Here is a 20,706-nt window from a genome sequence, read left to right on the forward strand (position 1 = left end):
GCCATGGGTGTCGCTATAGGGTTCGGGTTCGAGGTGCCGCTCGTGCTATCCTTATGAATACATGCCCGCCAGTCATTTCCGATACAATTGCGGGTACATTACACTTTCCGAAGTTTCGGTTCCAGCTTCATTTTCAGTTCTGTATCTGTATCTGTAAATGTATCTGCTCCTGCGCCTCTCGCCCCTCTACATTAATTTTGAGCGCGTTACGCCCATAATTTTATGTGGTACCCATTGCCCAGTCCTCAGCCGAAGAGCCAGCCCAGCGTGACCCATATATGTATAATAAAAACAACAATCGAGCCATCTTTTTTCATAGTAATCGAATTACGTTTCAATTTATTATTCATATTTATTGCATATTTACTGCACTTTTATAGTCAATATAGCATTTTGGGGGAACATTCACGACTAGTTTTTTATTTGTATCTGTTTTCGGTTTTCGGTTTTTGGTTTTCTATTTTCCGGTTTGTGGCTTTGGTTTTGAGTTTTTGGTGTATTTCCTTTTATTATCTCCATAGGCATTATTGTTTAATATAAATACTTGTAACACTTAATACAAACTTCCTTTTCTTCGGGTTTAGTAGAGTTACATATATCTAGGGAATGGTGTGGAACAGTTGAAAGAGAATAGATTTATGTAGAAAGGAAAATTAATGCGATCCAAGATGCTATACCCAAGATTTGAATTGAACGAAACAGTGATGGTGGGATATGGTGATAAATAATAAAATATAACCAGAAAGATTAGAAAAAGATTGCGAATAGAATAGAATCATCAAAGTTTGTAGAAAGACATGGAAATCCACTAAGCCCTCAGACAAGTGAAGACTTTAATATCGTAGAACCTTAACCTTATTTATATTCCATAAATTCCTTAACTATGGATATGGGTATCATTGAATCATATATTTCTTTCAATATATGAATCAATTATAATTTCATTGGAACCGTAGAATATTTATCAATGGAATGCTGTTGATTACGAAATGTAGAGTTGATTGAGAAATCTTTCAGTACAATCGCTCCTCAAAGATATCTTTAAGTATATTTCTTTCTCTCTGTTGAAAGCAATCACAGATTTCTACTCGAAACCGCTGGTATGAAGCAGTAAAATGAGGGGAAAATTGAAATGGATCAAAGTCCGAATTGGAACAGTAGAAGAAGGGAAATATAGAAGCTGGACAGTAACAGGGTATAGAACTGATCAGTGCATATCAAAGATTGAATCCTTAGGAAGCTGGATTGCGTCCCACAGCTACGAGTATTACATTTATTTTGATTTTCGATTGGTTTTGTTTTTGCTTTTTGGGTATAACTTGAATATGTTGGTATTATTTGTTGTTCTGTTTTGGTTTTCTCTTTATTATTTTGCTTAAAATGGTTTCTTTTGTTTGGTTTTCGATTCGATTCGCTTGGATTTCCTAATACTTGGAATAGGAGTTCCTCTAATGAGTTTCGTGGCATTTCATTAACCAACTTCTACTTACGAGTAGAGTACAATAAATTCTAAGTAATACAATTTCAATTTGATTTTTTTGTTGTTTTTTTCGCCTTTTCGATTTTGAGCAGTGTCTAAAGTCGGTGTACAATAAATACATATAAGAAAATGCATACAAAGTTACAGTTTAATTCTAGTTTAAAAATTTAGTATCGAGTATAAAATTGAAATAACTAATTTATTATGTATAAGTGTTCATTTCTTTTGTGGTTCGTGGTGCGTGGTTCTTCTCTCCACCATTTTTTGGTATCAGTTTTGGCATTAATAACGTTTTGAATATAGTACAATGGATGAGCCGGTCGGATGGTCAAGTCGCGTTCACACCATCGTCAGTATGAGTGTCAGTATCAGTATCAGTATCAGTATCGAAGAGGAAAGTAATCTCAACTTAGGCTTAAAAAACTCTTTGGCATTGACAAAATATACAAGACAATCCTGTATCGTATATGTATGTGGAGTCTAATCCTATATTGTATGTATATATAGTATATATGTATGTTTTTCTTATACCCTTACGGTAGACACAAAAAAAAAAAACAGACATTCATATTCATATATATTTTTGTATATATGTGTACTTAAAATTGCTATAATCTATATAGATTTGTGCGCCTTATAGTAGGTGTGATTTGGTGATTTGTCCTTCTACACTTTTTGAGCTTTTGTTACATATTTTTTTGTGGTTTTTATTATTATTTATTTTGTTTAATACTGAAAGATTTGGTTAATATAATAGTTAAAGAATCTGTTTAAATCGGAACAAGCACAAACTCAAATTTGTATCACAAAAAACCTATCCGCTTGTGGGGTGGCAAACAAAGTACTAACAAGATCTTAAACCATCAAAAAATTAGTTAATATAATGCATGATTAACGCTGTGATAAACGAGGAATTTCAACAAACGATCCATTAATGTGGGATGATGGGGGATGAGGGATGGATGGTGTGGGGAAATGGCATTCTGGTTAGCATAGAACATCTACATACGAGTATGTGTATATATACTTATGTGCTATACTGTCTATACCGTCTACTATGTAGTACGAGTGGTGTTTCGGTTTTGTATTAACTTTCTGTGGTTGTCGACATTTTTCGCACCGATTTTTGGTGGGGTTGATGAATCATCTCCTTCTCTCACTGCTCTTCTTTCTAATCATTTTCTTCTTTACTCTTTCACATTCTCAAACACTCCTTATCATGTACGAGTGTGTGTATTAGAGTCCTGCATGAAACAGTCATTCGAAACAGTTCAAAACGAGACAGTTCGAGACAACAAAGTAATGTCCGTCGTATTCTTAATTTGATTTCTGAATTCGTAAACACTTTGGTGTATTCCTGCAGGATTCTGGTAGTGTATATGTATATGTATATATGTTCTATGCGTATACCGTATACTGTGTTTAGCCCTAGGATCTTAAGGATCATTCGATGATGAAAACTTCATGGTGTGTTGATTGATCGAAGAACCCACATATGTAGTCAGCAGTCAGTCTCGATATATAAATACATACTCTATATATAGAGTTACAGTTAACACTTTTGGGGTATATTTTTGTAGGTATATGTTCCATCTACTGATCGTACGTACCTACGCGTTTTAACTACCAGAACTCTCATATTGATTAAAACATTTACGATATTGCGGCCCGGGATTATTTATGTTTCGCCATTTTTGTTTTTTGTTTCCTTTTTGTCCGATTTTGCGGATATGTTTTTGTTTTCGCTTTTGTTTTCGTTTTTGTGTTTGTTTTTGTTTGAGGTGTGTGGAAATAATCTCTTTTGCTTGGCACCCGCCCCAAAAATAATGTGGTGGTTTCATAATGACTTTGGTGGGTGATGTGCGCTGTGGTGGGTGGTGGTGTGGTTCTGGTGCTCCTTTTCTTGATGCAGATGTATCATGGCGGGTGCATGTCCTAAACAAAGCTGAGCTCATGGCCGCTCGTTGCGTCAATGAACTCAAAGTGCGCGTAAACTCATTCACCATTTATGACGTACACCGGACAGAAGGCCTTCTCCGTGTTGAGGCTCAGCGGCGACAGTGCACGTCGCCCACTGTCGCCGCCCTTGGCTTCTTTCGCCTCCTCTTTGCCAGCCTCAGCCTCAGCTTCAATCTCCTCCTGGTCTTCAGGCACCGCTCCAGAGCCCGAACCCGAACCCGAACCCGATCCAGAACCTGAACCCGATCCTGCCGCCTCTCCAGTGTTGGTATTGGCACTTTCACCACTGTCCACCTCCTCGACCGTTTCCAGTTCGCCGCCGGCGAGGGTCGTGGAGCAGTAGCAGTAGGAGAGGTTCGTCTTGAGATCCTCGCAGAATTGCTGCTGCTGCGCAATGCTCTGAATGCGCGAGCGGGCGAATTCTCACATGTACGTGGGCTTCAGCTTGTAGGCCCGCTTCCAGATCTCGCACAGGCACACGGTCGAGTGGAAGCGATAGAATATGGCCAGCGGCATGGATACATGCGTGATGATGGTCCATGCCCACAGCCCGTAGAAGTTCAGTTGGATAGGATGCGACTCGGCCCGCGACTTCTCCAGCGTGCTGATCGCCCACATGGCCAGGTTCACCACCAGCATAAACGTGACGATCTCCCGTCCGGGCTTCTTGCGGATGTGCTCGGGGCTGACGGCCTGGCGGCGACTGGCGTCCAGAATGAACATCGTCTGGCAGGCGGTCTGCACAATGGAGGCCAGGGCATTGATGGGCACCAGCATGTCGTCGCTGCGCAGCGTAAAGTGTCCCGCGATCACCGTGAAGATGTTGTAGAGGAAGGAGCCCGTCTGGGCGCCCACCAACAGGATGTCGTCCAGGGAGAAGCTGCGGTAGGCATCGTATTGCAAATGACGGATCTGGATCATGCCCACCAGCGTGGCAATCGTGGCCGTGCCATAGATGAGGAGTTCGCAGATGGTCACCTCGGTGACGGCCATCGAGACGAACTCGGGCCGCGAGATCAGCACAAAGAAGATGATCAGCGAGATGATTGTGAGCACCAGTATGAGGATGCCCACAAAGAGGCCCTTGTGGGCGCGGGCACAGTCCACCGAGTAGTGGTGGGGCGAGCGCTTCATCGGGGAGCTGATCATGTCCGGGCGTTGCGGTGTCGGGGTCTGGGGTCGCGAGATGCTGCGCCACATGACATACAGGATGGCCGCACAGATCAATGAGTACTCGATGGTGCATGGGAACAGAAAGGGCGAGGCGTCCTGCACCAAGGTACCGATGATGTTAGTGCGCCGGCACTCGAAAATCTGGTAGGGGCCCTTCAGGCCGCGTGCCACCCTCAAGTGTGCCGTCGGATCATGCACTGGGATGATGGCATGGCCGCGGGAGTGTCCCGGTATGCGATGCGAGATGCGCAGCGTACGATTCTCTGGATTGTAGAATGTGAGAATCTCGTGCTTCGTCTCCTGGATGAGCACGTTCAGCCAGACGGCCAGATTGGTGCCGATCATGTGCATCAGGCCAAAGCGGGCGATGATCTTGTAGCGGTACACCTTGATTTGCTCGTTGTTCAGGAATATGAAGTACATCTGGATGAAGATGAAGGCCATCCGGGTGGCAGGCGTCAATGCCAGCAGCACATTGTGGCACTTGGTGTCCGGATTCAGTTCAAAGTATTGCCCAAACTCCAGACCCGAGTAGATCATGCTGCCAATCCCAAAAGCTGCAACGAACAAAGCACAGAAAATTGGAGCCCCGAGCGTAGGAGGACACTCATTAGGGACACTCACCCACAGCACCCATGCGCAGATAGAAGCTGCCGTAGTGATGCTGCCTGCCCAGGGGCGACAGCAGCGATGGACGCCGCACCGGCATGGGCGGCGGCAGGCGCCGATGGGTCGACGTGCTATCCGTGTCCGACTCGTCCAAGCTGTCCGAGGTGCTGGCCTTTGTGGTTTTGTTCGGTGATGTGGCTGCAGGCAGACAAGGATTCATTATGATGCAAGTACTCTACACAGTGGCAGGCGGTGCACTTACCCATGGGTGGCGGCAACTTGGGGCGACCCCACAGCAGCGTGGCGTACATGAACAGCAGAAAGATCATGCTGCCAATATACAAATACAAATAGTACACCTAAAAAGAATACGATTTTTGGAATGAAAATCATTTGGAATATGGACCGAGGTTCTCTGCTGCATGATGCTCATCATGCAAGCAAGATTTAGAATACTATTTCGAAAGTTCAAACATTTGGCAGATACAAATTCAAGTAGTTAAAGTTCTGAAGAAATTCCTTTTGAATATTTTATAGCTTACCAACACTGTCAGGCATTTACCAACACTCAACACTCACCTCATAGAACGACGGCGGTATGTAGGTGGATATGACCTCGGCCATGGGAAATGCCACGCCCATGACCACCAGCAGTTTTCCATAAAGTGCTGAGAAAAGTGTAGCCAGAGCATCGCCACTGTAAAACGGAGAGAAAACAGAAATTAGAGGAACATCTGAGGAATGATCTTTGGTGTGTGAAACTTACGCCTTGACCCTGGGCATCGGCGGGTAGACAAACGATGGCCGATGGGTGCGCTTGATGGCCGGCAGGATGGCCGGATAGTTGGTCAGCTGATGTGAGTGATACATCAAGGCCAGCTGCCCGTCCGCCTGGCTACCGCTCAGCTGCGGATGCGAGCTGCTGCCTGGGGAGGAAGGCGGATCAGAGCTGTCGCCGCCGCCCCCGCCGCCACCACCGCCACCTCCTCCGACGTCACGATCGCCGTCACCGTCGCCGCCTCCAACTATGATGCCACTGGGTCCAGCCGTGGTCTCCACCACGCTGATGCTGCTCTTGCGCGGCAGACTGGACTCATCGATGGTCACGTGATGCTGGGAGCCGGAGCGGGCCGATGCACGGCCAGGTGAGATGGCTGCCGTCACGTCGGCTGCGGCCCCCTCGCCGGAGGCTGCCGACAGCAGCGATGAGCTGAGGACAGGAGCGGCCATGGCCGGGATGTAGCTTTTGCGGCTGTACTCCGGGAAGCCGTCATCGGAGGGCGGCGGCGGCGGCGGGGCATAGCTGCTGGGCACAGTGGGCGTGGGCACGCGAACGCTGTGCGTGTGGTGGTTCTGGTGGTGCGGATGCTGAAACTGGTGCGGCAAATGGTAGTGGTGGTGGCTGCTGGTGAAGTGCGTCCGCGGCTGAGTGGTCACTGGCTTTGGCTGTGGCTGCGACTGTGGCATTTGGCTCTTCTGCTCATCCTGGAAGCTCAGCGTGGCGATCGGTGGCTCAACAGTTGTGGCTGTAACACTGGCAGTTGCTGTGCTGCTGCTGCTGCTGCTGCTGGAATTGGATGAGGATGTGGAATGCATGGTTGACGTTGGTTCACTGAATGGTAGCCCCAAAGCCCGTCCCCGTTTTTGCAGAGCCAGCCACCGATTCGGATTTGGATTGAGATACTGTTGCAGACACACACACACAAATGCAGACACAGATGCAGATACATGGAGAGGCAGCTTAATTAAATAATGGACACAATCGGAATCCCCCCTTCGAATCAGTGCTACAAGCAAGTTCTCCATGCTGTCGGTGCATGGGTGTGTGGCGGCTTCCATTATATCGGATGCCAGACATTTCCGTCGTCATTGTGCGAACAAATCACAAAAGATCACGCAAATGTATCTACATATCTACATAAAAGTGGAGTATGTATGTTTGCTACACTGAGGGGAAGTTCTGAATATATGAAGACTCTTGAAGGTGTCCTACAATTGATAAATACTTAAGGATATGTCCAGTTTTCTTTCGCCTTACATCTTTGGTTTTATCTCATCTAAATATACAGATTTATCTCCATGAATTACCCACCCATAAACATTTCTCAGTGTGTACATCGCATATGGAAAGACGTGCCGGAATTCGCTTCCCAAGATTAAGATTCATTGATCTTGACTTTCGCTGAATGGCCTGTTGAACTTTGAGATCTCTGGATCTCTATCTGAATGTATCACTGCCCTGGAAGTCGAGCATAGCACCTATTTATAGACTCGACTCGGCTGTTGTGCAGGGCACAATTTGGGAGGTTGGCCTGCCTTCCGGATGGGAATCCACTCCACTCCCATTCCTCCTCCCATACAGCAGTAAGTACTATTCCATCACTAAAGGGGGGGGGACACAGACACAGCGTGTGCTCGTAAATTGCGCTTAATCACAGATGTGATACGAAAAAGAGAAAAAAAGATGGGAACAAACACACGAAACTTAATGAAAAGTCCCCGTCCCGACTGTTCCATTCTCTATAGCAATTGAAACTAATCGTCGTCTAGTGGCACAGACCACAAATCTGTATAAATATGTATGATACAGTGCGTTTCAGTAGCATTGGAGCATAGCCACAGTTTATTTGTGGAAACTCAAGGAAGATTTTATTGGAAATTTGCAATTTTTATTGTAAATTATATCTCAAGATATCTCATCTCTAGCTACAAAAGATCATTAAGTAATGCTACGTTAGCTTTATCCTGGCCATGCCATGCCACTATTGTCACGGCACGCACTGTACCCCGCAGTGTTCTGTACTAAATGGAATTGCAGAGGCGGCTGTCTGTCTGCGTCTAGATGGATAGATGGGACACAATGTTTGTTTGCGAGCCAAATGGAAATATGAAATTTGTTCAGGGCTCTCGCATGTGATTGCGATGTTTAATTAAGACGGGGCCTCCCCCACACGCCACACACCACACACCACACACCACACACCGCACATTGCAAACACGCCACATGACCCCCATGATGCTTGTCTGACAGGTGAATCGAATGGGTCGAAGGGGGGACAGGTACAGTGCTTGAGGAAGCACTACCCAAATATGAGACTGAATACCTGCTTCACACGCCTCCCATTCCACGCTAATGCCACGCATCATTTATTCACATTCAAATCGCTGTTGGATTGAGGATAGACCGACATCCTTGAAAGGATTCTTCTTCCGGAGAAGAGCACGGGCATGGGCATGATGGCATCATTATGGCATATGGAGGATTACGAATGCAAATGCAAATGCAAACAAGGAACTGGAATCGCAACAAGTTCGGGCTCTGGCTCTGGCTCTGCCGCTGATGGGGAGGCTTATCAAATAACCTTGACATGAGGATATGGGAGAGCTTGCCGCACGGCCGCCACCATGCCATATGCAGAATGCAACAGAATGGGAGACGGGGCGGCACACAATGCTCTAGCGCGTGTCGAGTGGTTGCAGAGTGTGGTGTGGTGTGGTGTGTGTGTTTTTTGTGGTTTGTGGTTTGTGTGGGTCATGCACTCAAGCGCACTCATAATCAGATTTCTGAAAGCGTGCTGCATACTTTAGGGCGCCATTCTCCTGGTTATTTGTATGTTTTTTTTGCGGGGTTGTTAACCTGAGACGACACAACAGTCACAGTCCCCAGCCATGTCCTGGTCCCTCCATTCCTCTCCACGCGACTGTTGCATAAATGGATGATGAATACAAGTCCCGGGAGTGCTGTGTTGGTGGCTTGGAAGTGGCAGTGGGAGCATGCCACAAAGTCACAGGGGGCAAAAAGCGACAGAACCCTTTCAGTGCCCTTCCATTTTCATTTCCATTCATCTGCAATGTTGTACAGTAAACACCCGCCATGGGGGCAAGCCCGGCTGAAAGTTAATTATTGTGTGTCGGGGTCACCTTTAAGGGTCATTTGGCATCATCCTTCCGCTGGTTGGGCTGCCGCTTGAGGGATTCGCGCCTTAAAAAATGGTCCTTTGGTTCACTTGAGCCACTTGATGGTACATTTATCGCTTGATATATGTTTCATGTGAGTGATTATTTAACATGGAAGTTTGCATAAGAGGTGACCCCAGCAATACTCGGACTAAACCTTCTAACCTTTCACCTAGCTTTTGCTCGTACAGCAATTTGATTTGCTAATTTCCTGCTCGTCTCGCTGACATTCTCGCAAAATGTCTGCGTCCCAAGCACATCAAGTATTCATTGGGGCACAGACACACACAAAAGAAGTAGCCGCGTGCGCTGGCCTGGAAATGTCCATTAGGCAGGCAGTCCTGGGGCCTGTGAATCGTTGCATCTGGACAGAGGGCAAACAGAAACCGCAATTGAAACAAAAACGGAGACTCCAGCTGGGGTCGTGGCACTCGCCCAAACACAAGGCACAACAAACTTTCAATTGACCTATTTTGCGGTCGACTCAGGGTGGTGGGTGCTGCTTAAGTGCGGGTGCGATGGCTGTGTGGTGTTTGCGGTGCCTTGCGGCAATTTAGTGCCGTAATACGTATAATGGGCGTGGCAATGGCCAGACGACAACACAACAGTGCTGCAGCCGGCCGGGCCACAGGTGACTGGCCGGGAGAATCCTGTAGCTCTTTTTTTTATATTCCGCTCAGCAACAATTTGTGCATGTCGAGCCAATCGAGTGACAGGCGGCATGAGGCAGGTGGCAGGTGGCAGAATGCAGGCAGACGGACCTCTGCATACGCACTTCAAATGCCGCACATGTCGTGTGGCACCAGCCTCCATCACTGACTCTGGCTGTGGCTCTGACTTTGGCGTGAAACTTGTCAGGGTGTTGCACTGTAAACGTGATGTTTAATTAATGCACAACGAAACGAGGGGCAAAAGGATGCAGACAACACCAAATGGATGTTGCTGGATGCCAGAGATGGGGCTGGGGTTGAGGGTTGAGCCGCCATATGAGTTAAACAGTTTTTGTAGAGCTATTAGCAGCCGACTAATGGAGGCTGACGACTATGAGAATGCACTGGATGGCTGGGAATGTAGTTAGGCGAGAGATTGAGAGCAATGATGAGGATGCTGCTGCTGCTGATGATGATGATGATGAGCAGCTTATGCAATTAGTAAAGTGCTGAAACTAGGACAGCCAGGGGATAATAGACGCCCCAAACGCCAGACACGATGTGACAATTAGATAACCGTTTAGGGCGTAGACAGATTTTTTTTAGAGGGAGAATCATCAATGATGATTCCAAGAATTCTACAAAGTTGAATCTGGACTTATTTGGAAACATTCTCATACATTCAAGGCTCATCAAAAGGATCCTTATATCGAATAAATTATCTACCTTTGTAGAAAGAAAGAAGTCTGCTTTTAACCGAAAGTCCCTCAGTTATCCCTTTCCGATTTCAGTTCAAGTTTCTTAATTATTTTAGTCTTCCCCCTATCCCCCACGTGGCTTACCTGACGATCGGCTGATCCTTGGTTGTGATTGTGACAGCGGCTGCGGCGGCGGCTGCTGCCGTCTCCGCTAGCTTGGGTGGACTGCTGACCAGCGGCGGACTGCAGACTCGCGGCGGCGTGGTGATCCTTGGCGGACTGTGCATCTGGCGTGCCTGCTCCGGCGGCGGACTGCGCATTAACGGCGGCGAGGGCATGGCCGGTGCCCCCTCGCCCACAGGCGGGCTCTGGACACGCTGCGAGCTGGACTTGATGGATGCCACAGGACTCTTGCTGGAGGACTGCGTCTGCGACTTGATGGAGGCCTGCGACTTGATAGAGGCCTGCGACTTGAGGGATGCCTGTGGCGAGAGGATGCCCGCTGCAGTGGCGGATCGCTGGCTGCCTGTGCGGCTGGGACCGCGACTCTCCGAGAGCTTGGGAGAACCGTTGGCAGCGGCATTGGCTGCCATGGCCGCGATGGCTCCGCTGGTGGACATAATGCCACCGCTGGCGATGCTCGCGGCTCGCGGTGAGCTGATGCTGTCCGCGCGCTCCTCCTCCCTGTCCACGGATAGCGGCTCCTCGTCGTCGTCCTGGGTGATGGGCTCCTCGGGCGGCTCTGGCTCCTCCATGTCCATGCTTAGGGGCGGCGGTGGAATGAAGCCACCACGACCACCTCCGGCACCCACGCTGTCCTCGTCCAATTCCGCAAAGTGCTCCGGCGGCGGGGCAATGATCGATGAGGCCGAGTACCCATTGCTCGGTGGCGTGGTAATGGTTGTCGACTCATCCTCGTTGTCCAGCGATCGGCTGTAGTCCCTGCCGCTAACGGGCTCCGGTTCTGGCTCCTCTTTGGGCTCTTGCTCTTGCTCCTCTTGCGGTTCCGGTTCCGGCTCTTGCTCTGGTTCTGGCTCTGGCAGAGATCGTGGATTGGGGGAATTCGGCTGCGATTCCTGGTCGCTCTCGGAGGAGGGCGTCAGTGGTGGTATCTGGCTGATGTGCTGCGCCGGCGGCGACACCATTCGCGTGAGATTCAGCTCCGGGCAGGGCGGTGGCGTCACTGGTGGCGAGGGTGAGGTGGATGGGGACTTGGTCAGGGGCGGGGTGACATTGCCCTGCACATACGACAGATTCGAGGGCAGTGGCGGCAATGGTGGCGGCGGTGTGGACTTTTCCTCATCATCATTATCATCCTCTTCCTCCTCCTCTTCTTCGTTTTCACCCTCCTCGTCTGCTTCGGCCCCATCTGCCCCATCCCTTGGCTCCTCTGTCAATGGGGGAGGGGGGATGAAAAGGGGTGGCTCCGCTGCCGCTTCTTCCGCATCGTCCGTTTCCTCGCCATCGTCCTCGTCCACGTCCGTTCGCAGGCCTGCATCCTCTAGTGGGGAGAGGGGTGAGAGCGGCGGCGGCGGAATAAGCTCCAGCTCCAGCACCGAATTGATAGGCGATCCTGGCGGCGAGGTGGCCTCCAAACTCATCTCCAGATCGATGCTCAAGTCAAGGCTGAGCTGCGGCTCCGGCTGATCCGGATGGCCGATCATCGGCGGCGGTGTGGGTGTCGGCGGCATGTCCTCCGCCTCCGTCAGCGTGGGCAGCGGCTGGCCGTGCAGTGAGCCCAGTGGCGGTGGTGGTGGTGCCACCAGCATGAGCACCTCCTCGCTGAGTGAGATTGTGGGTAGGGGCGGCGGTGGCAGTGGTGCATCCCCCGCTGTCGTGGTTGTCGTGCTTGTGCTTGTGCTGGCTGCCGTGGTGGTGGTCGCATTGTTGTCCACCTCCTCGATGTCCGAATCGATGCCCTGGGCGAAGTCCATGTAGAAATTGTCCCGCGAATCACTGGAGCCACGTCGCAGCTTCAGCGACAGATCCGGCGAGCTATCCATCTTTCTCTCTCTCTCACACTCTCTCCTTGGCTTGACTGTGGGCTTTCCTGGTGTTTTCTTTAATTATTGTTGTACAGGCAAAATTCCTTCACACTCACGGCTCACATCGGTGGCGGCCTCTGTTGGCTTTTGGCAGCGAGTGTTGATGATTTTTTCTGATGTTTAACTTTTGCTTTTCGTTTTAGTTCTGTTTTTGCTATTAAACTGTTTTTCTGGTCAATCTTTTTCACTCCATTTCACTGCACGCACATTCTGTGTGTATCCCTGGAATGCACACACAAACACAAACATAAGAAAGAGTGTCAGGAAGCACACACAAACACCCACCCATAGAGAGAGAGAGAGAGCATCCACGCTCTCTCACTCCAGGGCTTGCAAAGTCCACTTCCACTCACACTCTCACTCCCACTTCTGCTCTCTGTTCCAATGAAAAGCCCGGCTTCGGCTTCCTTCCACCACTGCTTGCATTCATTTCCCGATTTGCCACTCACTCTACGAGTAATACTGGCACTTTACACTATTTTCCCTACTTGTATAACAGCTTCCACTCACACTCTAGCCACTTGCACTGCTTGCACTGCTGCTCCACTAAATCTGCCGCTTTTATTCTGCTTTCACTCCAGCTTCCAATATGACACCCATTCCCACACTCTATCCTATCTTTCTCACACTCCTTCGCACACTCTCTGTCTCTCTCTTTGGTTGTAGCGTGGGCGGAATGGGGCGTGGCATTGCATTTCGCTGCGCATTTGACTTTTTACGCAACAAATTCTACACACATTTGCACAAAGTCCTGCAACAGCGCCTTCTGTACAAATGGTGTGCCTGGAAGTGCGTAGTTTGATCAACCACCGCCATAGTACAGCAGGCATGTTTAAAAAAAATCTAAATGAGATTCATTTGGTTGGACACTGGAGGGGCAGAAACAGAAACAGGAACGCAAAGCAGGCGGAGCAGGCCAAAAGGTTAACTGGAAAAGTTGTTGCTCTATTTCCCCGTTCTCTCTATGTTTGTTGCTGTTGTCTGTTTGTTTGTTTGTTGGTTTGTTTGTTGGGAATCTCCTCTGTTGTGTCTGTGTCTGTTCGGAGTGAACTTCGGAATAGCATTCGGTGTGGGCCTCGGAGTAAATGTATGTTTGTGTGTGCGTGTGCAACCCCTCAAAAAAAAAAACGAGGATACACGGATACTGCGTATGATTTTGTAGGGCAGGGATTTTGGCAATACAACAAAAACTAAAGAGACTCATTTCCGGCACGGCACAGAAAAAAAACAAGCAAAAAAATACGCACAGGGACAGGCACTGTGGACCGTTAGAAAGTACATATGTATATGTACTGCATGGATACTTTTAAGAATCTCTGGACTGGCAGTACATCCCGGATGGATGCCGTTAGAAGCCATACACACACACATACACTCATTGCCGGAATACGCCAGACACACGCACTCCCAGAAACTGGATGAATACAACTCCAATTACTGCATACCGTTACTTGTGTGTACGCCTTTGTACCATTAGATGGACACCAATCTGTTATGTTCTGCTCAGACAAATGAAGGACTTTATGACCGTTCGACCGTTAGACGGCTTTCCCTCTTCCTGGATCTTCTGTTCGGTTATTTTACACTGCACCTTGCACCTCGCACTGCATTGCGCTTCGGTTCATTTGCTTGGGGCCGAGACTCGATTTCCGTTATGGTTTCTGTTTCGCTGTCGGTTTCGGTGTCGGTGTCGGTTCCGGGCCACATACATACGGGTTTTACGGGGGCACACAACACATATACCCACTCAAACACTTACACGGAGAGCGCCTGTCGCAGTAGTCGACTCCTGCTGCGGCGGCACTTAATTCTAGAATGAAACGCCATCGGATCGGGGCGGCAGTGCCAAGGCAAAGCTGCGCCATTAGACGACGACGACGACGACAACAACACCACGGCCCCACAGTACCCACAGCACAGCCTCTACGTTGCCAAAGAGAGTGTAGCGTGAGAGAGAGAGTGAGAGCAGGGACGCGAGAGCGCAGCTGCTGGATGAGAGAACAAAGCAAATGCAGTGCACAGTACGGTGGGGGAACGAACGGTGGTTGTCAAACACAATTGAACCGGGATTCATAACTACGCACTTGACCGTGTTCCGGCTTTGTGCTTTGTTCTCCCATTTGAAGCCTGGATAATGTGTGTCATCCCTTTGGGAATTATCTCCTACCACTACTTGCTGTATAGCTTGATATGATATATTTCAATGATGTAATTCAGTCACCTATGTATGTATCAACAGTTTCGATAGAATTCGCATCTCTCGAGCCCATTGTGCTCTGGCCGTGTTTCTGTGGTGCGGGAGGGCGACCTGTGAGCGTGTGAAAAGTTGTACTTGTGATGCCTCAATTGTGGCTCGTTTGTGGAGCATGCATCGAGAGTAAAAGAACGAACCCGGACCGAGCCGAACCGGTAACAACAGAAGTGCGCAGCCTCCCCTCCCCAATCGCATCTGCGTTTCGCCATGGGATGCCCCTCTGGCTGTGCTGGAATTCGCTTACATCAAGGGAATTAGAGAGAATAAACAAAGGCGAAAGAGAGACAGTGAGATATAGTGAGAGTGGAAAGGGTTTTCCGTTCTCCGCCTGAACCCTTTTCAAAAAGCGTGTCAGTGCGTCTCATTGTTGGGCCTTGGAGCCTGCGTAATGTGGAAATCGAATGAGGATATTCAGCCAGGACTGCCAACTGTGTTGAAATGAAACGGAACTGCCATTTTGCTTAGGGATTGTATTTCCAATAAAGCCATAAAAAACCGCGACAAATTTCAGTTTTTATTCTTATTGCACTGCTTTTACATACAACTCTGATGAAATTTAGGGGTCTACTCGCATTTAATATTAATTTACAATCGCAAATCCGTTTTTTACACATTAAAATCTTTATTCTTTTAAATATAACGACCAGCGCTGGAGCGCTGGACAGCTGCACTGATTGCTTACAGTGGCGGGCGAAGTAGTGTGCACAGCTGGCAGCACACTCCTGATAAAGATTTCAATTCAAGCAAAATTTCACCAGCAGCTGATGATTTTGGAGTGGGGAGGGGTTTCTTATCACACCAATATAATGCAGATAAGTGCTAGTACAAGATATTTTATTGCTTGACGCACACAAAGAGCGATATTTAATTTCCGAAATCCTAAACAGGTTTTCGTGGAATCATAGCAGAACAATTTTTAATGGTTAGTCTAGGGATGAGGGTTAAAGGGGGATGGGGGGATTACAACAAATAAAGATCATCAGGGACCACTTAAACAAAACATAATTTGGTAACATAATCATATATAAGTAATTATATATATGTATATATATATATCTATATAGTATATACAGACAAACATCGGCTACAGATCTACTGGTACATTATATATTATCACAATGGACGGCGCTGGGCTAGCCGGACCCCCGCAACCTGCAGCTTCTAGATGCCGCAGCAGGAACGTTGACCGGTTCCAGTGCCGTCACTCTGCTCTCCGTCCGACACACTGACGGCATCGTCCGCATCTAGGGCCTGCAGCCGCAAGGGGCTTGCGGGCTCAGTCTCCCGCTCCCGTTGGCTGAGCCGCTCCAGCATCAGATGCGTGAGCAGCTCAAAGATCTCGGCCACGCCCTCGTTCTCCTTGGCGGACGCCTCTAAGTACAGGGCGCCCACCGTCTGGGCGTAATGGAAGGCATCCGCATAGCTGATGGCCCGCTGCTCCTCCAGGTCAGTCTTGTTGCCCACGATGATGAGGGAGATCTCGGTGCCGCGCATCTGCTTCAGTTCGCGCACCCACGACTTGACCTTCTGGAAGGAGTCATGATCGGTGATGTCGTACACCAGCAGCGCTCCGTCCGAGCCCCGGTAGTAGATGGGGCCCAGCGCATGGAAGCGCTCTTGCCCGGCGGTGTCCCAGATGTTCAGCTGCGCCCGCCGCTCGTCCGGCAGCGTCACCTTCTTGGTCACGAACGATGCCTGCAGCGTACTCAGGTGCTGTGGGTTGAACTTGTCCTCCATGTAGCGTAGCACCAGCGACGTCTTGCCGACGCAGCCTGCAAGAATCGTAGTTGCATTAACATGGATCGAATGTCCAAGAAGTGCCCTAGAGCAGGTGTAGGTGTCGGATTCCAAGACTCACCTTCGCCCAGCAGCACCGCCTTGAAGTTCAGGGTGGGACCGCTCCTGCTCCTACGCGAGCTCATTTTTCTTCCACTCGTTGGCCTGTCTTTTCGTGAATTTCGTTTCCAATTTTCAGTTTAGTTTGTCATTTGTCATGAGGAGGTTGAAATCAGTGTGAAGATAAGGTATACTGTTAGACCCTCAAAAATATATCAAAATATACCTTCCAACTTTAAAAATATACCGTAAATATGAAGATGGTGAATTGATATCGATATATACTTTTTGTTGATAGCATTTGTGTAGGTAATAGTTTTTTTGGACTGCGAAAATATTTGTATCGGTATTTTTTTTCGATATGCGGAACCTATCGGCGTATTAGGTCTGGACGGAAAACTAACCACAATGTAAATTCGGTAAACCAACCACACACCAAACGATTACCAATGTATCAATGCGTGGGTGCCTTCGTACCGACCCGGTATTTAGCCATAAGACCATTATCGATTCGCGACGTAAAGATAGCTAGTTTTGTGCGATATATATCGATATACCGAAACACGAGCAACACACACGCCCGCTAGCGACAGATTTCCAATTCCCATTTGTTTACCTTTTGGAGTGCCTCCCGCGCAATTGGCAGCCGGCGGTGGGAACTAATCCATAATTAATTATAGACACATTCGAAGGCTAATGATGGTGGTGGCAGCACTGGGAGGACTGTCGCGAGGACCCGCGGTAAGTGCGCAATCAAAGTAGAGCAGAAATTGTGTAATTTGCCCCATTCATGACAATCAACCATTAATTTGAATTCCTTGCAGGACTGAAGCGGTGTGGCTCTGTCCATTAAAGTAATTGGCAGAGATTGCTCCACAATGGAGGGCCTACAGTCTTTGCCTTGTCAACGTCCCAGGGGACGGCTGGGGCAAGTGTTTGCTTTCCCAGGCAAACACTTGGAAGATTGGAGGCCATTTCCACAGGTGGGTTGCGGTTGCACACCTCCCATTCTGATTCGGTGCTGCAATCCGTTTGATAATTTCATTTGTTCTGCAGCACTGGGAGAACCATGAGGCAAGTGCTGCTTCTGCTGAGGACGCTCCTTGTCAACGGATTCGTGGCGCTGTTCGCCCTGCTCACCCGCGTGCTGCAGGCTGCCCTCAATCTCTGGCACTCGCTGGCCCTCTAATCGTCTAATGCCCATTCAATGAAAGGAGACGCCGAAATGTGCTCGATAAGGGCTGCCCGCCTACCTGCCGGCCGACGTGTGAGTTTTCCACTTAACTCAATAACCTTAACTTAACAATCAATACTACTTACCTTATCGCCCTCGCACCTCGCAACTCGCACCCTGGCGTGGCAGCGGAAGGCAGAAGGCAGAAGGCGGGGGAACGCCGATAATAGAAGCGGAGGAACGCTAACGCGTTGCTTTATCTGGAGACCCAACTAATGCCAATTGTCAATGGCTGTTCGTTCGGGTCGGTTCGTCAATGGGCGTCGCCGCCCGGCCCTGCTGCTGTTGCTGCTGCTGCTGGCGGTTTTCCTCCTTGGCAGCCTGCTGGCGCTGCACAAGCTTAACCATTCGCCGCTGATCCATCAGTATGACATCCTGCAGGAGTACTTGGAGAGCAATCCCCCGAAAGGCTCGCGAACGCGCTCCATTCTGCTGTGGAGCAGCTTCTTCGGGGACTCGCGCTGGGGCCTGCCCGCAGACTCGCTGGGGCCGCAGGAGCTGCGCGAGGAACTGCACTGTCCCGTGTACCAGTGCGAGGTGACCAACAGCCACGACTTCCTGCCCAACCTGGATATGTACGACGCCATTGTGTTTCACGTGGCCGAGTCGTTCCCCTTTCTGCGGCCGGTGCCCTCGCGGCGCAGTCCTCACCAGGCGTATGTGTTTGCCCTGATGGAGTCGGCGGGCGAGACCAAGCACAGGCTGAGCGACGAGGGGGGATTCTACAACCTCACCATGACCAATCGCCTCGATTCGGATGTGGTGTGGCCCTACGGCCAGCTGCAGGACATCGAAACGGGTGCTGTGGTGGCGCCAAGTGCCCAGGTCCACTGGCGTCAGCAGCCAACGAAGGGCGAAGGGAACGACACCAGCGCATCAAGGCTGTGGCGGGGCAAGACCAAAATGGCCGCCTGGTTTGTGTCCCACTGCAAGACGCTGTCCCGCCGCGAAAACCTAACTGCGGCGCTGCAGGAGCATATCGAGGTGGATGTCTACGGCAAATGCGGGCCCCTCAGGTGAGTCGGCAGGCCATCCCGTGGAGTCTATTTAACGCTCTGCTACATCTTATAGCTGTACCCGCGGCGATTCTCACTGCGATGAGATGCTGGACACCGACTACATGTTCTATCTGGCCTTTGAGAACTCGCTGTGCGAGGACTATGTGACGGAGAAGCTCTATGGTGTGCTGGAGCGCCACATCATACCCGTGGTGTTTGGCGGGGCCGACTACACGCGCTTCCTGCCACCACACTCCTACATCGATGCGAATCGCTTCGACAGCGCCCTCGAGCTGGCGGAGCACATGCGTTTCGTGGCCAACGATATGGAGGAGTACACTAGCTACTTCTGGTGGCGCGAGCATTACCGCATGGTCAACGTTTCCCCCTTCTGCGACCTGTGCGCCCGGCTGCACTCGTCCGCCCAGCGGCACAGGTCCCAGGTGTATGGCGACATCGAGTCCTGGTGGTTCAACAGCTGCCGACTCAAGACAAACATTCAGTTCTGAGCTAGCGCACGAGAAGGAAAAGGACGGGTCGAGGCGACAAGCGTACGCGTAAGAGCGGGATGGCAGACATGCGACTATTTGCATGTGTTATGGGAAAACCTTTTCCTTTGTTCCTGGCCACCTAACATTCGTCAATACTATTTGTGTGTCAACGCTGGAAACCACTAAAGAGAGATAAGATATGCGAGGAGGGGGCTTCGACTACGATTTGACATTATCGCCGCCTATTGCTGCACTGACTCATTCACAACTACAATCAAAACTACAACTACAACTAGAATCCACCAAAAAGCGTCACATTATCGCCATCATAAGCCTCGAGGGGCGATAAAGTCACCAACACATAAATAGACGGCACCTTTGTGTAAGTGTCATTTATATCCATCATTATTTACACCAACTTCCAACTGCACCCTTACCCTTACCGCATTCATATTTTTTCCTAATGAGCTGAACTTAGTCAATAAGGATAATCTGTACAACAAATCAAGTTGGTAGTTCTAGGGACAATCTGCGGTGGCATTTTGGAGCTATTCTCTGATATTTTAGACAAGCTTATAATTAAAATCCATCATGAGGGAGCATATATTGAATGGTCTACAATTAGGGCACATTTGTATTAGTTATAGGGTTTGCCACAAATGGTGTTGTGTTTCAGGTCTTTCTTAAACACTCTCAAGTTGATTCTCTAGCTAATGAAGAACTGATAAGCTCCATATACATTTTTGATTCTGCCATCCTTTATTTACTTTATTCACATATTCTTGTCAGGCAGTTTTTGCTTAGAGTCCACAACTGATAACTCTCTTTAAATTTCTCAAAGTATTTTCTCTGGAATTATTCATTCAACTAGTTCAAATATATTAAGTATTACATATTTAAGTTTATTTTAACGTATTCCTTGGCTCAATTTTGTATACTAAATATTTGAAAAATCTCTAAAAATATTCCAGTTTGTTGCAGTTTCTTTTACTTAAGTTAATTAACCTGTTTGAAGGTTGCTGCTCGGCAGATTCTTAGACTGGTCTGCTGTTGGAAGTTTTCAGTAGGATGGGATCTCCCTTCAGCAGAACCCTCACCAAACCCCATACCAAACCCATACTATGCGTTGGCTTTTAAATGGGGTGTATTGTGGATTGTATTGCTGTCTTGCGGGCTTAGTTTTAGTCTTCATCATCATCTCCATTGTCGCCCTGTCATTTCCGTTTTTATAACCAAAAGACTTAGAGTATAAGTAAATCTTTTTGTCTTCTCTTTAGTAATGTTAGGAACTGCTTTTCTCAAATTAAAACTTGTACATAGTG

At 48.8% G+C, this 20,706-nt stretch overlaps 3 protein-coding genes across 4 annotated transcripts; 1 reads left to right on the forward strand and 2 right to left on the reverse strand.

Moving 5' to 3' along the window:
• Window positions 1-2,647: 2,647 nt before the first annotated feature.
• On the reverse strand, window positions 2,648-14,414 carry LOC117581444 (proton channel OtopLc). Of its 2 annotated transcripts, none has more exons than XM_034268653.1 (7): window positions 14,331-14,414; window positions 10,671-12,793; window positions 5,988-6,788; window positions 5,801-5,918; window positions 5,484-5,580; window positions 5,237-5,419; window positions 2,648-5,169 (listed from the first exon to the last, which is right to left on the reverse strand). In XM_034268653.1, exons 2-7 carry the CDS (start codon window positions 12,527-12,529, stop codon window positions 3,863-3,865), a joined length of 4,365 nt encoding a protein of 1,454 aa, XP_034124544.1. In that variant the 5' UTR covers window positions 12,530-12,793; window positions 14,331-14,414; the 3' UTR covers window positions 2,648-3,862. The 2 variants fall into 2 exon arrangements, with proteins under 2 accessions (XP_034124544.1, XP_034124543.1); XM_034268652.1 differs by having other exon boundaries at window positions 5,988-6,791.
• A 1,274-nt stretch (window positions 14,415-15,688) lies between these two features.
• LOC117581451 (ras-related protein Rab-21) lies at window positions 15,689-16,855 on the reverse strand. Its single transcript, XM_034268661.1, has 2 exons — window positions 16,684-16,855; window positions 15,689-16,597 (listed from the first exon to the last, which is right to left on the reverse strand). The coding sequence occupies exons 1-2, from the start codon at window positions 16,745-16,747 to the stop codon at window positions 15,987-15,989; spliced, it is 675 nt and encodes a 224-aa protein (XP_034124552.1). The 5' UTR covers window positions 16,748-16,855; the 3' UTR covers window positions 15,689-15,986.
• A 437-nt stretch (window positions 16,856-17,292) lies between these two features.
• Window positions 17,293-19,988, forward strand: LOC117581447 (alpha-(1,3)-fucosyltransferase C). The gene is made up of 4 exons (XM_034268658.1): window positions 17,293-17,402; window positions 17,486-17,644; window positions 17,718-18,911; window positions 18,967-19,988. Exons 3-4 carry the CDS (start codon window positions 18,124-18,126, stop codon window positions 19,400-19,402), a joined length of 1,224 nt encoding a protein of 407 aa, XP_034124549.1. The 5' UTR covers window positions 17,293-17,402; window positions 17,486-17,644; window positions 17,718-18,123; the 3' UTR covers window positions 19,403-19,988.
• The last annotated feature ends 718 nt before the right edge of the window (window positions 19,989-20,706 follow it).

This window comes from Drosophila guanche, unplaced genomic scaffold (genome assembly GCF_900245975.1).
Source record: "Drosophila guanche unplaced genomic scaffold, DGUA_6, whole genome shotgun sequence".
NCBI classification, from domain to species: domain Eukaryota; kingdom Metazoa; phylum Arthropoda; class Insecta; order Diptera; family Drosophilidae; genus Drosophila; species Drosophila guanche.

Bases quoted from the DNA above. Each gene is read 5' to 3' on its own strand.
- LOC117581444 (XM_034268652.1), bottom strand. From the start codon at position 12,529: ATGGATAGCTCGCCGGATCTGTCGCTGAAGCTGCGACGTGGCTCCAGT. The intron at 5,581-5,800 runs GTGAGTGTTGAG...TATTCTTTTTAG, and splicing joins TACCGCCGTCGTTCTATGAG to GTGTACTATTTGTATTTGTA. The intron at 5,170-5,236 runs GTGAGTGTCCCT...TGTTCGTTGCAG, and splicing joins TCTGCGCATGGGTGCTGTGG to CTTTTGGGATTGGCAGCATG.
- LOC117581451 (XM_034268661.1), bottom strand. From the start codon at position 16,747: ATGAGCTCGCGTAGGAGCAGGAGCGGTCCCACCCTGAACTTCAAGGCG. The intron at 16,598-16,683 runs GTGAGTCTTGGA...CGATTCTTGCAG, and splicing joins GGCGGTGCTGCTGGGCGAAG to GCTGCGTCGGCAAGACGTCG.
- LOC117581447 (XM_034268658.1), top strand. From the start codon at position 18,124: ATGGCTGTTCGTTCGGGTCGGTTCGTCAATGGGCGTCGCCGCCCGGCC. The intron at 18,912-18,966 runs GTGAGTCGGCAG...TACATCTTATAG, and splicing joins GGCAAATGCGGGCCCCTCAG to CTGTACCCGCGGCGATTCTC.